The sequence below is a fragment of the Aspergillus candidus genome, assembly GCF_002847045.1.
Source record: "Aspergillus candidus strain CBS 102.13 unplaced genomic scaffold BDW47scaffold_81, whole genome shotgun sequence".
Lineage (NCBI taxonomy): Eukaryota > Fungi > Ascomycota > Eurotiomycetes > Eurotiales > Aspergillaceae > Aspergillus > Aspergillus candidus.
In genome coordinates this window covers 38,820-53,898 of record NW_020194086.1, presented here as the reverse complement: position 1 = coordinate 53,898, position 15,079 = coordinate 38,820, and the positions used below count along the sequence as shown (strand labels likewise).

The following is a 15,079-nucleotide window of genomic DNA, read 5'->3' as shown; positions in this document are numbered from 1 at the left end:
CGTCAGACAGCCGAATGGTGATTTATATACAAAATGGAGGAACCGACGAGGCTGAGTGCGCCTTGAAGAAAAACAATGACGTCACGCCCCCTGAAGTGAATGTGGGAAGCCTAAAGCCCCAGACCAGGCCACGCAATGCAAAACTTTTGTACAGATAAGGGAAGACAAAGAGGTATAATGAGGGTAGACAGACATAAAGAGAGAAACTGGTATAAAAGACGGTAAAACGAGAGAATGAAACGAATGATTGACAGTCTAGACGGGTTCCTCCCCCTTCTTCGGGGGCTTCTCCCCAAACCAGTAGAAGTACAACGGCGTCAGACCAAAGAACAAGGACAACAGACCCAGCAAGGTGTTGCCCCATCCGAGTCCTAATTTGCCGTACATGGAGGGACCGGCCAGCGGCACCACACCACCGGCGATACTGCGCACCACGTTGTTGGCGGCCAGGGCGCTGGCGGAGTAGGCCGTGAAGGCGTCGACGAGGTAGGTCTGCACGCTGGTCATCGAGCCGGAGAAGCCGACGCCGATGAAGACGGTGCCGATGATGGGCACGATCCAGTGGACGGTGTATTCTGCGGTCCAGCCGTAGATCACCAGTCCGACGGGGAGGGACAAGGCGGCGGGGATGAGGAGGAGGAGTCGGTATCTGAGGTGTTTATTAGCATATACATCTCTTTCCTTTGGTTGGAGGTGAACATACTCGGCTCGTTCGACGCCGTTGCGCTGGGTCAACGAAGTGTAGATCTTATCGCTGTAGCTTCCAAGGAACAGCTGCGAGGCGCACCCCAATCCCAGCCCGATGTAGCACAGGCCGGCGATGCCCTGGCTGAACCCGTATCGCTCCTGGAACACCTGGGTGAAGGAGGTAAAGAGCAGGTAGATGATGCCGTACACCAGACCCATGTAGATGGCCATCACGATACTGACCGCGCTCTTGTATAGGAAGGTTATGGGGCGCATTAGGGTCTGTCGAAGCAGTTTTCCGAGGCTGATGTCGCCGCGGCCGACCACCTGGACGTTGGGGTTTCCAGTCTCTTTGCGGATCTTGGCCGCCTTGCGCTCGAGTAAGACGGGGCCAAAGGTTTCACGGAGGCAAATGAAGGAGACGACGGTAGTGACGCCACTCTGTTGTCGTCAGCACTGATAGATGAGCGAATGTGTTATGGAAGACATACCAGCATGGTCAGCAGCCAGAAAATCCACCGCCAGTTCGCGGCCTGCGACAGAAACCCGCCTACAATAGGCCCGATGACGGGAGCAATCAACATGCTCAGACTAAAGATACTCATGATGAACCCACGCTCCGTGACGGGCACCAGATCCGCGATGGATCCTCCGCCGTTGGTCAAGGGCGCGCCACCAAACACACCGGCGATGAGTCGGAAAATCAAGAGGGCGGTCGAGTTGGGGGACAGGCCGCACAGCGCCGTGAACAGTGTGAAGAGAATGTTTCCGACGTGATAGATGAGGTTGCGTCCGTAGACCTCGGACAAGGGCGCGAGGAAGAGGGGGCCGATACCGAAACCGATAATCTACCTTGGTTAGCGGGGTTCATCTTGTATGACCAGAGGCAAGTATGCACTCACGTAAATGGATACGGAGAAGGTGATGACCATGGACGAGGCACTGGAGAATTCATCTTCGATCTGGAGAAGCGCCGGCGCCATCATCGAAGAAGCCAAGGGACTATACCAGTCAGCATCGAGTGACAAAGGCAAGGGAAGGGGAGGGCATACGTGGTAAATCGCATCAGACAGACAGCACTGATGATCATTGTCTTCGTGTTCTTTGGCCAGTTCAAGGGTTTCTCTGGGTCGTCTGGGCCATCCCAGTCCACGATCACCGGTTTCTCAGTGATCGTGGGCATGATGGGTTGTGTCGATGGCGCCTCACTGGGCGCCACCGAGACATCGGACATGCCTCCTCGACTGACCAAGCCATCTCGGGTGTCTGATGTGTCCGGACGGAGGTGGGATAAATTGTCTCGATTTTCTTCCCCCATGATGATGCGATGCCCTAATCAGGTGACCAATCCGGTATAGTGGAAGCTTCAAAAACAATAAAATAAGATAATTGATAGCAGGATAGAACTGATAACAACAGGATAATACAAATGCAGAAAATAATATAAAAAAATGGAAAATAACAATTCAACTGTTGTTTCAGTAAAGACAGACGAGAAGTGAAGACTAAGGGTGAACGACTGACGCTTGGAAAGAGGAAAGAAGATAAAATGGATGCATTGACACTTCTCATAAATGCCATCCCAGGGGACTTTTATAGATCCCCTTTGGATTCCAATTGACAATTGAAAACCCATCGATCCCAACCCTACAGTCTACGCCAGCGCATATGTCACCGTCTCACCTGCTTCCACTCTCGCCTCGCCCCTGGGTCCTGAGCTCTCCACCGTGTAATGACAAGATGGGTCAACGGTATTACAAACGATGGGGACCCAGTGGGAGGCGATCAACAGGGTGATGATCGACAATCACATCATCTAGACCCAGCAGAGGAGGGGCGTGGGAAGTGGGGATCTACGGGGGGTAAAGGTTAGAATAAAGTGTGGACTGGCTTGGCATCCCTTCTATGGAGTACTATCCGAGCCTTCAGGCACCACTTGGCAGGTGTTACTGCTGTACCTGTCTCGGAACGAGTAATGAAACCCCCTGCCAGTAGTGTCGACTAGTGACTGGAGCTTAGGAGTCAGTAGGAGCGGTGATCGTCGGGTCCTGTAGATCCTGGGCAGGGGAGCAGATCAAATCCGGATTGACGACGCCGACACAAGGGTGGATTCGTCACAGCGTGCTTACATCACCTAACAACAAAATAGAAAATCACAATACCATTAAAAAAAGAAATAGAAAGAAAAAAAAAAACACATGAGACATCCCCAAGCAACACAATGGAATTTATAGAATCGGTGATTTATATAGAAACTATGGCATACATGCTCGCTCGGAACGCAGCGACCACGTCCTCCAGGAGCAAGGACGCGCACCTCCCCCCTTTTAAAAATGGAAACTCTATACAAAGTACAACAGTAACCGTGACAAATTCAAAGATCCATTCCAACCCCCTGACTAGATTAGCCTATGGTAAAAAAAAATTTTTTTTTGTGAGGCTGGCATTGCGAATGGAACTTGCAGATGTCGATGGAGGTCGTCCATCGCATGCATCGCTGAATTTCGTCACTGTATCATTCCCTACTCGAATGACATTCCTCGCACCCACCACATGTGGTGGCCTGACCGGTCATCCCACAAGCATGGGGGTGGGGATCGATGATGCTTGTTTTGTGTGCTCATCGGACGGTCATCGAGGCACGGGATGACGACAGATCACGAAAACCACCAGGGACTGCCCGTTGACTTTCGTCCACTGGCACTGGAATGTCTCTGGATCGCTGGCCTTCTACTGGTTCAACGACCGGGAGGCGATGGACCTGAATAACCGACGCCCGATGGCTGGCTCCAGTATAACCTTTGGGACCCGCACTGTACCCGATTGTGGTTTTCGATCCGGCTACCATGGTTCGCCACAAGATCCGTGATGCAATGGTATGGAACCAATGTAGACAGACCTAAGGATGTAGATGCAGCAATACAAGGACGCACGACAGTTGGTCATACGGTAATCCGGATGAGTTTGTCAGACACTTTGGCAACACGGCCGGTCATACTCAGAGCGAGTCTACGCCTAAGGAGATATCGTACAGATCATGTACAATCATGTAATATAGAATCATTTCACTGTGTGTTCATTCCATCTAGGAAATTATCTATCGAGTTGTCTCGGATGCCAGGACGCCAAAATTTATATACAGGAAAACCATCAAAACCAGTTGAAAGCAGAAAACGCCGGTTTTGATCGGTAGTGAATCAAATCTCGCCAGGCTGGCTGAACAAAGAACCAGAAATGAACCGGGGATAATAAAAGAAAGAAAGGAAATAGGTATCAATAGACGAGTTGAAAATCAACAATCAAATCGCAAATCGCAAGGGAAAAAAAAAAGAAAATTGCTAGAAACCATTTCACAGCTTTTGGGTCTCTCGCTTCGTGAAGATGGGCTTCGTATAGGCCAGCCGGAACCCTTCCTTCTCGGCGTTCCGACCTGTCCCCACACCGGGGCTGGCGTGGATGGTGATGAAGTCGTAGCCCATCCGCTTGGCGTCGACTATCCGGGCCCGGATTAGGGCGCGCTGCACACCGCGGCCCCGGAACGCGGGCGCCGTGCTGTCGATGTAGATATGGGCCACGCGACCGTACTCGGTTTCCATGAAGGCAAGGGCACCACACCCGGCGATCTCCCCGTCGATGCGGGCCAGGTAGAGCACCGTGTCGGCGCGCAGGGCGGCCATCTCAGCCAGAGTGCGCAGGAACGGAACGGGACGGCCGCCATCCTTGAAGCCGGCGACGGAGTTGTGGATGAAGGCCGCCATGCCGGCCTCGGTGGCGGGGGCCCTAGACACGCAGGTGTCCGGGCTGTACATGAAGTCCCAGGGCTGGGACATGTCGGACCGGGGGTCCCGGGCAACGGGGAGCTCGGCGAGCGAGCGGGCGTAGATGTTGAGGAAGCTGTCGACCCCGTAGCCGCAGACGGCGAGGGCTTGGAGAGCACTAGGGTCGGCGTAGGGGCAGAGCAGGACGGACGAGGAGAGGTTGGCCGCCCGGTTGAGGTTCTCCAGCTGTTTGATGTCGTAGTCGCGGACGGGACCCTTCATACCCAGCCCCAGGGTGCGGTTGATTTGTTGACCCAGGAAGGGGATGGTGACGGCCGAGACGCCACCGCCGACCACCCGGTAGACGGCCATATTCTCATTGGGGAACAGATCCATGCTGACCTCGACCTGTCGCGCCAGGTGGACGATATGGGCTTCCTCGATGTGGTGGATAGTGTCCAGGTTAAAGGTTGGAGGCGAGACGGACGAGATAGACTTGGCCGGCACCGTCGGCCTCTGTTGCTGGGAGACGGCAGTGTAGGAAACCAACATGATGCAAGAAACGAAAGGATTTGGGATGCTCTAGATCTGTCGGGGCAATGGAATGAGATAGGACGGGAGGAGTAGTAGAATAACGAGTGGATGATTTGAAGAAAAACGAGTGATAAGATTCCAATCCATCGAAGATATCGGGGGTTTTTATGGATCTGGGGAGATGCCCCTGCCAGCCCTCATCTCAGCAACCTGAACCGCGCTGATGCCAGGACCCAATAATCCAAAACCGTGGCATGTCTCACAGGAGGGCCATCCAGGGAAAGGATCGCGCCTCCGTAATGGTATTGTTACGTGAAGATCCCGAAGATCTGATGCTCCAGTCAACGTTCGCTCTGCACTCTCTCGTCTCCCTGGATGGATCGTAGTTGTAGGCCACTTTCTATTCTTAGCGGTCCACCAATAGTGAAACGGGGGGGACCCTTGTCCCTGAGCCATCTCGAGTCGAGAATGTCCATGATTCTTTGTTTTTTCTCTTTTTTATTCCAATGAGGTGATCGGCTACTGGGATCACACCCACTGGGTCCCTGACTAACGGACCATCGGCAAGCCAAGCATCCTCTGGTGTCTTCCCCCCCGGTTTAGTGGGTTGACCAACGCCGTACTATTTAGAGACCTACTGTTCGGTATCCCCCTTTCTCCTCTTGGCATCAACTTTGGGCCAGGGGGAGGCATCTTCGTCTGCAGTGTACGCGTGTTGTTGCGTACACCTTGGTGGTCAGTGAGTTTTAGGGTTGATGGGCATCTGCATGGAGCCAAACGTCTCCCTTGTTTGTTTCCTCTATCATTACCTGTTGACTCGCTCTTCTGCCTTCTGTGCCTGTGTTCTCATTTGCGACTTACACTTCTTGAAACCCCGCCAATGAGAACCTCCTTGGGCGTCATCCCCCCAGTGCGTGAGAGCTTAAACGGTGGGATGGATCCAAGGATCGTTGAACCAGACCTTGGCATCTGGCGGTCTCGGGAGGCACCTGTAGAGCTACTCTGTCGATCACCTTCCATTCCCCGGCAGAAGCTTCCAGGAGGGACCGAGTCCCATCCACAAAAAGGAGAGGGGGTTGCGTCAATGGAATCCGGGTGGGTCAGGATTGGCATGGGTTGGCGGATCGCCCAAAAAGCTTGTTCTTAGTGGTTTCTGGGTCGTCGTAGTCATCATACTATTATCGTCGTAGTCTGGACTTGGCCCAACGGGAAGCCATAACGGGGCGTTCATTGGGTGGCCAATGGGGGCGGCGGAGCTGGGAGCATGCTATGGTGGGCCCTGATGGCGCCCCCAGAGCTGCTACTTCCAATGATACTCCCCACCGGCTCGTCCCGTCGTTGAAACAAATCACCCGTCAAAAACTACCAATACCAGGAGAATGTCGAGAGCAATGGAAATAGACACAGTCAGAAAATATGAAAGCTAAAGTTGATTGATAGATGAATGATTGAATATGTTCAAAAATCAATACGTCAAGAAAGGAAAGAAGAGCGAAAAAAGAAGGACGAAAAAGAGACGGAGAAAGTAAAAAGAAAACAAAAGAAGTAGGATTAAAATTGGAACCCACGACCCCACTGAAGATCGTCGCTCCTTTTCAATCCGGTCTAGACCTCCCTGATGGTCAGTAACCAAAAGCCTCCCCCTGCTGCTGCTGCCTGACTTCGGACGGCCTTCCATAATTGTTACTTGGACCATCCCACTTCGCATGGCGACATCTGTGCGACAGTGGGCTGAGAATTCGTGTCGTAGAACTGCCAAGTCCATTGCCTGTAATATGGCTGCAACCGGTTCTCAGGAGGAATTGCAACGATTGACAGTGACAGGCGAGTCGCCAGGCCTATCGCAGTGGGTTCTCATCGGCCCGGACATGCTTATTATTTGTCCTGCAACTGGCCACAGGACTGCCCCCAATCCACGAGGATCCAACTAAACACACCTAATGAGGATCGATGATGATTGGTTGAACTAACTACCAGCCGCATCAGCGGTTTTGACGTGTACTTGCCACCATATGGGAGGATATTCTCCGTTGGAAGGAGACAATATCGTGAGAACCAAGAGATGTGCCACTTAGGGCGCAGCCATCAGGTGATCTCCAGACCGACTGTATAACCTCCTCATGAACGTTGTGATTCAGACCTATCATTCTTCAACCCAACCTGGTCCCACTCTCCCTGCAATGATGACTTCCCCGGTGGGGTGCGATTATGCATATTTTGTGAAATCTAATGTGTAATCTAACTGATTCCCATGTTAATTTCTTTTTTGGCTCAGGGACCCACTGCGGACACCACACTTGCCCCTCGCTGGACAACTCTGTTCTTCACATGGTTGGTGCCAGCTTCGACAATGCAAACTTGTCCGCCATGCATACTCTTTTCGTCAGCGACCCGGAATTGCTTCTCTTCTTGACGTGCTGGTGATGCACGTGTAGCTTGGAAACGGAATGTGGCGTGTCTGCTGAGAAACATCATTTCCAGGTGAGTGCACCCTCCTTCACGGGAGACTGCATGAGAGTCGGGAGAGTTTCCTCGACTGTAAATCCTGTCGTGACAATGTCAAACCCACTACACAATTCAATTCTCAGTTGTCTGGTTCGGGTACTCCAGTCTCCCGTGTGTGATGGCTCATACAGTCCGTGGAGTTTATCGTCAGCACTCCCCTTCATTGCGTCAGGCAGCATCATTCAATACACACAGTTACGCCGCTCATGCAGCTTCTGTACCCACATCCCGCCATCTATTTCTGACGTCGTTGTCCCTGCTGTCTCGGCCCGGAGCCCGGTCGATCTTTCTCATCCGGACGCATTCGATGCATCATGTCGCAGGCGGGGCGATTTGTATATGTGTGCGTCACGCCACGTACGCCCTGATGCGGCCCCCCACCCAAATTGTCGGCCACATCTTTTAGATGTCGGAGCTTCAGAGATCCTGTCCCGTGTTTTGGCGAATGCATGCGCAAGACGCGTCTGAGGTTGGCTCCTGAATTTCTTTATAAGGAATTCTGTCTGAGCGGTCAGCAGTAGTTAATTCTACCGACGTAGATATGGGCCTTGGCCTCAGCAGAGAGCGAGCGCCAGAGCTATGAAGTTCGATTCCCAGACGATATCATGAGTCACGGAACGGACGAGCAGCTACAGGGTCCTATCCGCCCTGCGACCACTGATCCATCTATTGAATCCCAACAGCAGTCGTATAACGAACGATTAACCGTCCCGTTTAAACACACGGTGGTCAGTACAGAGACTACATGATACACCAGTGGGGTCTATCTCCGGCCACAGCCTACCATCGATTCCACTCAGTACAGCTGGGTGTAACAAGGTGGCCGCGGTGAGAATTATCAATTGGTCCCAACCACCATGATCGACCACACAGTGAGGGATCCAGTCGCCTGTAGCACCACAGCCTGCGTTTCGTCGTTTCGATCGGCCCCTGTAACCGCCTACCTATCCACGTCATTGATTTAGGTTGAAACTAACGAGAGGGGGGAAAGTCTATCATCGTAAGCCCATCGTTCTCACCACCATAGACTTGATCTTATCATGGTGACTCGATATATCAATGTGATATCAATCGGCAAGCGCGGTCCAATTGGGCTAGTTCATAATCCATCATATCACGGTTCTACCAAGTAGTGACATTGGTCCGAACTAAAGTCTATGATCCCACCGATAGATGACACGGCGGAGATATTCGTGTATCAGAGTGTCTCGGATACAAACCCACATCCGCGAAAATCTTCATCACAGCAATCCGCCACCGTCCACGATCGGCATGGTGGGCTCCATCGTAGGCGCATACGGCCGCGAATATCATACAGTCCCAAGCCACACTGCCAGCACGCCCGATGGTTGACCGACACAGCCAGCCTATCCTTCTTGATCGTCACTGCACATGCCGGACATTGCGTCTGGGTGGTGGTGGAGCCGGAATTCCACAACCTGTCCTTGTTAACGCTACTGTAGACGAACGGTCGTCAATGACTGGTGGAGGTGTTGAGAATAAGCGCAAGCTGGTAGACAGCGACAAGGAGTTTGGGAGATCGTCCCACTGATCAGGATTTGCCGTATTCTTCCCCCGTGGTGATGACGTAGGAAAAGTCTTCCCATTTACCGACTCGATGTCTGGTCTATGGACTGACAATGCTGAAATTTTTTCACGCACGTGGGTGTCTAAACATGTACACTCGAGTTCCTCAACTCTAAAGTATCCCTCGGTGCAGGAAAGACAGGAAAAAAAACCAAGAAAAAAATAGCCAAACAACGAAAAGGGCCATACAGAAACAGAAGAAACGAAGAAGGAAAAAGAAAGAAAGAAAGAGAAATGTCGATTTCATAACTTGGATCCCTTTGTCGCGTGCTTCGGGTCGATATCCGCCTCATACCACCATGGATAAATCGCCGGCCAGTGATTCTGTAAGTCCGCCTTGAAGTCGGGTTTCCGTTTTTCCATAAACGACAGAACTCCTTCGTGATGGTCCCTAGCCGTCGTCAGTCAGCACATAGCAATACAACCAAGAGGACGAGAGAGGTACTTCAACCCCATCATATGGTGAAACACCCTCGACTCCAACAAATGCGCCTCCTCGGGCGACTGCACTCCCTCCCAGAGGAGGGATCGACCCATGGCCAACGCCATCGGACTGACGTTTTCGGCCATGTCGACCGCAAGCTCCAGCGCCCGAGGAAGGACCTGCGACGCGTCGGGGAGGGTCTCCGTGAATAGATCGCCAAAGTATCGCTGCTGGGGTGGGTAGACGCCCCCCGTCGAGATGAGGAACATGGCCCGCGACAGGCCGATCAAGCGAGGTAGAAAATAAGAAGAGCAGGATTCGGGGGTGATTCCCCGTCGCGTGAAGACAAACCCGTATTTGCTCTTCTCGTGGCAGATGCTGATCTGGTCAGGGTTCCCTCGCAGGCGGATCAACCGGGACCGATTTTGGAACTCACCGAATGGCAGCTGGCAGTGTCATCGTCATGCCCACGCCCACAGCGGAACCCTGCATCGCAGCTATCGTAGGTTTCTGGCATCGGTGGATGGCTATGGCGACACGGCCACCACTGCGTAGCAACAGTCAGTCACCGTTCACGAAGCATGCGTCTTCAAAGGTGGGTAGTGCATGTGTACGTGTCCCGATAATCTTGGGGGTTCTCGCCGGCCCCATTCCCAAATCCCATGTCGAGGTCGGCTCCGGCGCAGAATCTCTTCCCGGCACCAGTCAGAACCACCACCTTGACGCGTTCGTCTAGATGAAACATTCGGAAAACCTGCTCGAGGCTCTCCGCCATCGCGGGGGTGAAGGCATTACTTTTCTCGGGCCGATTTAAAGTCACAATGATCACGGGTGTCGATTCGGTTGTGCCAACGGGATAATGCGACAGTTTAACCATTGGCAGCTGACATGCTTCATACGAAACAGGGAGTGTTATGGTTTTGTTCGCAGACATCGTGGCAGGTACGCGGGGTGGGGTAAATGTTATGGACAATAGCGGCTCGCCTTGCGCGTTGCACCACACGTTGATCCAACAGTTGTACTAAGTGAGATGTAGAGTTCATCGAGATCTCGTAAACTGTGGGGTTCCCCAGGTTCATATGCCACAGGGGTGATCTGCACTAGCCTGTCAGCCGAGGTTGTTTCGGGTATTGTTCGCTGCTCCGCGGGTATATCTAGCTTTCATCTTGGACAGCAGGAAGCTGCACGCCGTGCAATTGTTCTTAGTTGACTTCTGCTCCGGCCCAAGGTGAGTGCAAGCCTATCATGTTTGGCTGAGCAGAGCTGGATAATGTCGCCGTGAGCAAATCTTCGTCGTATGTATATTGCATGACACGTCGCAGGACCGTGCTACCTCTCGCAGCCCCAGCCACATCATGTTATCTGCTGTGTCATTTAATACATTGAGCTGCTTTTCTGATAAATTTACATGATAGCACGCATGAGTACAGTACGTATGAGTAGCGGTGGACTCGAGACATGCCGTGCGGAAGTGTCCTCGTATCATAAGCGATGGCTGAGAGAAGACCCCCCCCCCCCGAATGATCCAAGGGCCATCCTATGGTCTGGCGAGTACTAATGAGACATCAATCTATCGCCGTCCTTTGTTTGGCGAGCATAACAGAGCCTCACGTGCCTGCGAGACCGACATGTACAATAGGCTAAGCCATCATCTTCGCCACTAACATATCTCACTCCTGCGTGGATATCTACAAACCCTCTCTTATAAATGGTTGTCCTTGGTAACAGTAGTCATCCTGACAGTGTTCGAGAATCATTCCATAGAAACAGTCGTGGTTGAGTTTGCCGACATTGCGGGGTCGGTTAGTTGCGTCATGATCGGTCATAGACTCTCCGCTTCCAGTTGCGCAACAACGATAGCGGTATTCAATCATGGGGAAACCCACCAAGGCCACGGGTTTGGATACTGCATGGCAAACAAGCTGACCCACTCGATGGAGTAGATACTCAGTTCACCGGTGTAATGGCCCATATTTAGGAGACAGATATCATATTATCTAGACAGGCATCGTGTCTTCTGGCAGAATCGCAGCAGCGTACTATGTGAACGCACACGCACTATTCAGTATTCCACCATGATGTTTCGAGGTCGCCATCTCGGGCATGTGTTCCAAAATGTATGAGATACTCGTCGTATCTATCTTCTCTTCTCACAACATGTCACAGTGCGGTAAGGCCCTCAGGCAACCAGTGCGCCACCTGTCACTTCTGGAGTATCATTCGCACAAGCTCCTCTCGCAGGTAAGACACTCCCCTGGACGAGCAGACACATAGGCCGGCAGATTGACGAGGGCGGGGTCAGTATGAAATCCCTGTGCCCACTGGGGTGGTGGTGGATACACCAGAGCATGCCCGGTCGGTCGTATCAGCGATAGGTGAGAGACTACAGGGGATAGGCGCATCTCCCCCACCTCGCTAATAGATTTATAGGTGCGCCATCTATGTTGAAGTCCCAGATCCTGGCGGGGGGACGTGGCAAAGGAAAATTCGATACCGATGGGAAAGGTGGTGTCCGTATGGTGTCGACGTAGGCCTACACCTCTCCCAACTCTACCATGAGTCTGTTGGATAACGATGGTGACTAGCCCGGGCGAGGCGTTCGAAAATGCGTCGAAGATGCTCGGTCACTACCTCACGACCAAACAAACACCGCCGAATGGCCTGTTGGTGAAGAAGTTATATATCTACAAAGCCGAGGATGTGGCTCACGAGTATTACGTCGCCGTCACTTTCGATCGCCAACAGTCTAGCCCCGTCCTCTTGATATCTGGCGAAGGCGGGGTGAACGTGGAATTCAAGGCCGATCAACTACACCGGTTTTGGTTTTCTCCGTCCAGGGGTGTCACGCCAGACCTTCTTGCAGCCGTCCGATCAAGGCTGCTTTTTTCCACGGCCGAAATGCCCATAATCGAACGGGTCATCCAGCAGTTGGTGAAATTATTCGTCGAAAAAGACGCCATTTTGCTCGAGCTAAACCCATTGGCCCTGACCCCCGATGGCCGATTCGTTTGCCTGGACGCCAAGTTTGATCTGGACGACGCTGCTCGATTCCGGCAGCAAGGGTTGTACAGTCTAGAGGAGCCTACCCCCGACCTGGCGGAGGAGTACGAGGCGTCGCGACACGGGCTGGTGTACATTCGCCTCGATGGCAACATTGGCAACGTTGTCAACGGGGCCGGTCTAGCCATGGCGACCAACGATCTGATCAACTTACATGGCGGAAAGAGCGCCAACTTCCTAGATATCGGGGGCAAGGCGACGGGGGAGACCCTGCGGCAGGCCGTAGAGATGCTGAACCGGGATCCCCATGTCCAGGGCATGTGGATCAACATCTTTGGTGGTACGTGTCCCGCAGGAGGGGGACCATCGCGTAGGAATGCTCACTTTGGACCCAGGGATCGTGCGGTGCGACATGATTGCTCAGTCGATTGTCGACGCGGGATCGGCCATGGGCGGGTTCAGGATGCCCGTCGTCGTGCGCCTACAGGGAACCAACAGCGACGAGGCCCAGCAAATCGTATGCCACTGCGTCCCCCCTTGGAGACAACTGGAGACAATGGTCTAACTCTCGTTGTGCCGCAGATACAAAAGTCCGGGATGGATCTGCATACGGAGTCCGATTTCGAGCTGGCGGCAGAGAGAATCATTGAGCTGACACCTCGATGTAGTTAGTGGGATGCGGAGACGACGCTGATCGTGTCATTGCGGGGCCAGCTTGTATCACCAATCGCAGGCATTACCAAACCATCGAGACAGGTTAGAAGCCGCTGCTGCATACGTCGTTTGTTGTCTTGTCCGACTCGTCATGGGATGTCCGCTTTTGAAAGGTGGCATTTAGGGCACGCACTGGACGGCTAAACCCACTCGGGGGGGAAAACCCAGAATCTAATCCAGAGATTGGTTTTCATCTCATGAATATAACCCAGAATCGCCCTCAATTAGAAGAGAAGATGGTCCTCATTCATGTAGACACCGTCATAGAAGACCCCGTAATGAGGGGGTGAAACGAGGACGGCAGGAGCGCGTCAATCGATCAAAGGGATGGAATTGTACCCTGAATTCCCACCCGGTGCGTAGCAAAAGGCGCTGCAGGTTAATTGCCACGGCTGAACCACAGACGATGAATGGGGCTTCCCCGCATTCTCGGATGTCTTCCAAAGTTCCAACCCCAGACCATCATGCCATTAGGTTTCACTAGGGAGGGTGGCGGGCCTATCATGCGCGATGTGGACTGATGCAGCCCAGTTGAATGACCTCACCATCCCTCTGTCACCTGAGACTTGCCTCCGCGAATCATCATGCCTCCCAGAACACACCACCGCCGTGGGTGGTACCACTCTCCCCCGCCCAAGGTCTATAAGTAGCTGTCTGTTCGTCCTGTCGGGAGATTGGCTTTTCATCATACAGATCATACTTTGATCAACAAACACTATATCACTTTATCAACCACCTCAAACCGTCAAGATGGACACCGCACAGTGGGTCTCGATTCATATTCGAGACCGTCTGGAGAAGGGTGAGATCAGCATCAAGGATGCCTTTCTCTACGAGTAAGCTCTTCCTTCGCCTGACAAGGAAAAGAACACGGAGAAATAGTGATGGAATGTACTGACCATGTCCATCTACAGGGGCGCCTTCCACACTCCCGATGACAAGAGCAAGGCCCTCACCGAGGACGACATTGACAAGCTCACCATTCCCTCCGAGGGCATCGGCGAGGTCTGCGCTCGTGGTCGCCGAGGAAGCGAGGGATGGCTGGACTTGTACGACGGCGAGTCCAAGATCTGCGAGCTGCACTGGGACAATCGCGAGAAGATCCTGAACAACCAGTTCGAGATCTCGGAGAGCGATAAGAAATACAAGATAGAATACAGCGGATGGAGCCCGCAGGCGGGTCCCCTTGGCCATGTCTTCATTGACATTTCCGCAGCCAACAACAAATAATCATGTAAATAGCTTGCATACTTGCATAACGAGGTCGGACGAACCTAGGTCAGGAGTATTGAATGGAATTGTGTTTTCTTCACGTTATCACTTATCCAACACTGTATGCAGACATTGCTCTGATGCGGCAGGTAACAAGTTTCTTCTCATCTTGGTCGTGAGTATGGGTCGATGAGACGCGGTCGGACGAATGCCTGACCCGTCCCGTCCCCATGACGAGACATGGGATTAATGCTACACGGCAGGGAATGGAGCAATAGCGGAGATAGCACCGAACACGTCATGGAACACGATGTGAGACCACACCCCGATTGAGCGAACGGCAACCATTCGGATGGCATCTGTCTGAGGCCTCTGGCTGTTGGACCTGGATGGGTGCGGGCTCATTTTACACATTCAGATCCTGGATTTGACGATGTATGGCCTAAATGATCAGCCCACCAGGAGCCGCGAACGCACGGTTGTTTTGTGGTATGTCCGATCTCCGCATATCCACCCTGAAATTCACCCGAGATGTCAGCAGAACGAGGACGCAAACTAACAGCGAAGTTCATATTTTTTGCAAAGAAATCTGATTACTAGTCAATCATCTCGATTAGCGGTTGGAACAGCCGGAGGATCAAAGAATTATGAGTCTTGC

At 52.6% G+C, this 15,079-nt stretch overlaps 5 protein-coding genes across 5 annotated transcripts; 2 read left to right on the top strand and 3 right to left on the bottom strand.

The window, feature by feature from the left end:
- Positions 1–255: 255 nt before the first annotated feature.
- On the bottom strand, positions 256–1,870 carry BDW47DRAFT_129703 (MFS transporter; the record flags this gene model as incomplete). Its single annotated transcript, XM_024817024.1, has 5 exons — positions 256–649; positions 704–1,128; positions 1,179–1,535; positions 1,590–1,689; positions 1,740–1,870. The coding sequence occupies 5 exons, from the start codon at positions 1,868–1,870 to the stop codon at positions 256–258; spliced, it is 1,407 nt and encodes a 468-aa protein (XP_024667722.1).
- A 1,926-nt stretch (positions 1,871–3,796) lies between these two features.
- Positions 3,797–5,055, bottom strand: BDW47DRAFT_134929 (GNAT family N-acetyltransferase). Its single transcript, XM_024818201.1, has one exon. It carries the CDS (start codon positions 4,995–4,997, stop codon positions 4,038–4,040), a length of 960 nt encoding a protein of 319 aa, XP_024667721.1. The 5' UTR covers positions 4,998–5,055; the 3' UTR covers positions 3,797–4,037.
- A 4,071-nt stretch (positions 5,056–9,126) lies between these two features.
- Positions 9,127–10,523, bottom strand: BDW47DRAFT_134925 (enoyl-CoA hydratase/isomerase family protein). The gene is made up of 4 exons (XM_024818200.1): positions 10,110–10,523; positions 9,932–10,042; positions 9,517–9,873; positions 9,127–9,462 (listed from the first exon to the last, which is right to left on the bottom strand). The coding sequence occupies exons 1-4, from the start codon at positions 10,427–10,429 to the stop codon at positions 9,315–9,317; spliced, it is 936 nt and encodes a 311-aa protein (XP_024667720.1). The 5' UTR covers positions 10,430–10,523; the 3' UTR covers positions 9,127–9,314.
- An 870-nt stretch (positions 10,524–11,393) lies between these two features.
- Positions 11,394–13,401, top strand: BDW47DRAFT_113489 (uncharacterized protein; the record flags this gene model as incomplete). The annotated part of the gene is made up of 1 exon (XM_024814428.1): positions 11,394–13,401. A coding segment is annotated over exon 1 (1,094 nt), but the record flags the coding sequence as incomplete, so codon positions are not given.
- A 427-nt stretch (positions 13,402–13,828) lies between these two features.
- BDW47DRAFT_113488 (aegerolysin family protein) lies at positions 13,829–14,526 on the top strand. Its single transcript, XM_024814427.1, has 2 exons — positions 13,829–14,045; positions 14,124–14,526. The coding sequence occupies exons 1-2, from the start codon at positions 13,960–13,962 to the stop codon at positions 14,437–14,439; spliced, it is 402 nt and encodes a 133-aa protein (XP_024667718.1). The 5' UTR covers positions 13,829–13,959; the 3' UTR covers positions 14,440–14,526.
- The last annotated feature ends 553 nt before the right edge of the window (positions 14,527–15,079 follow it).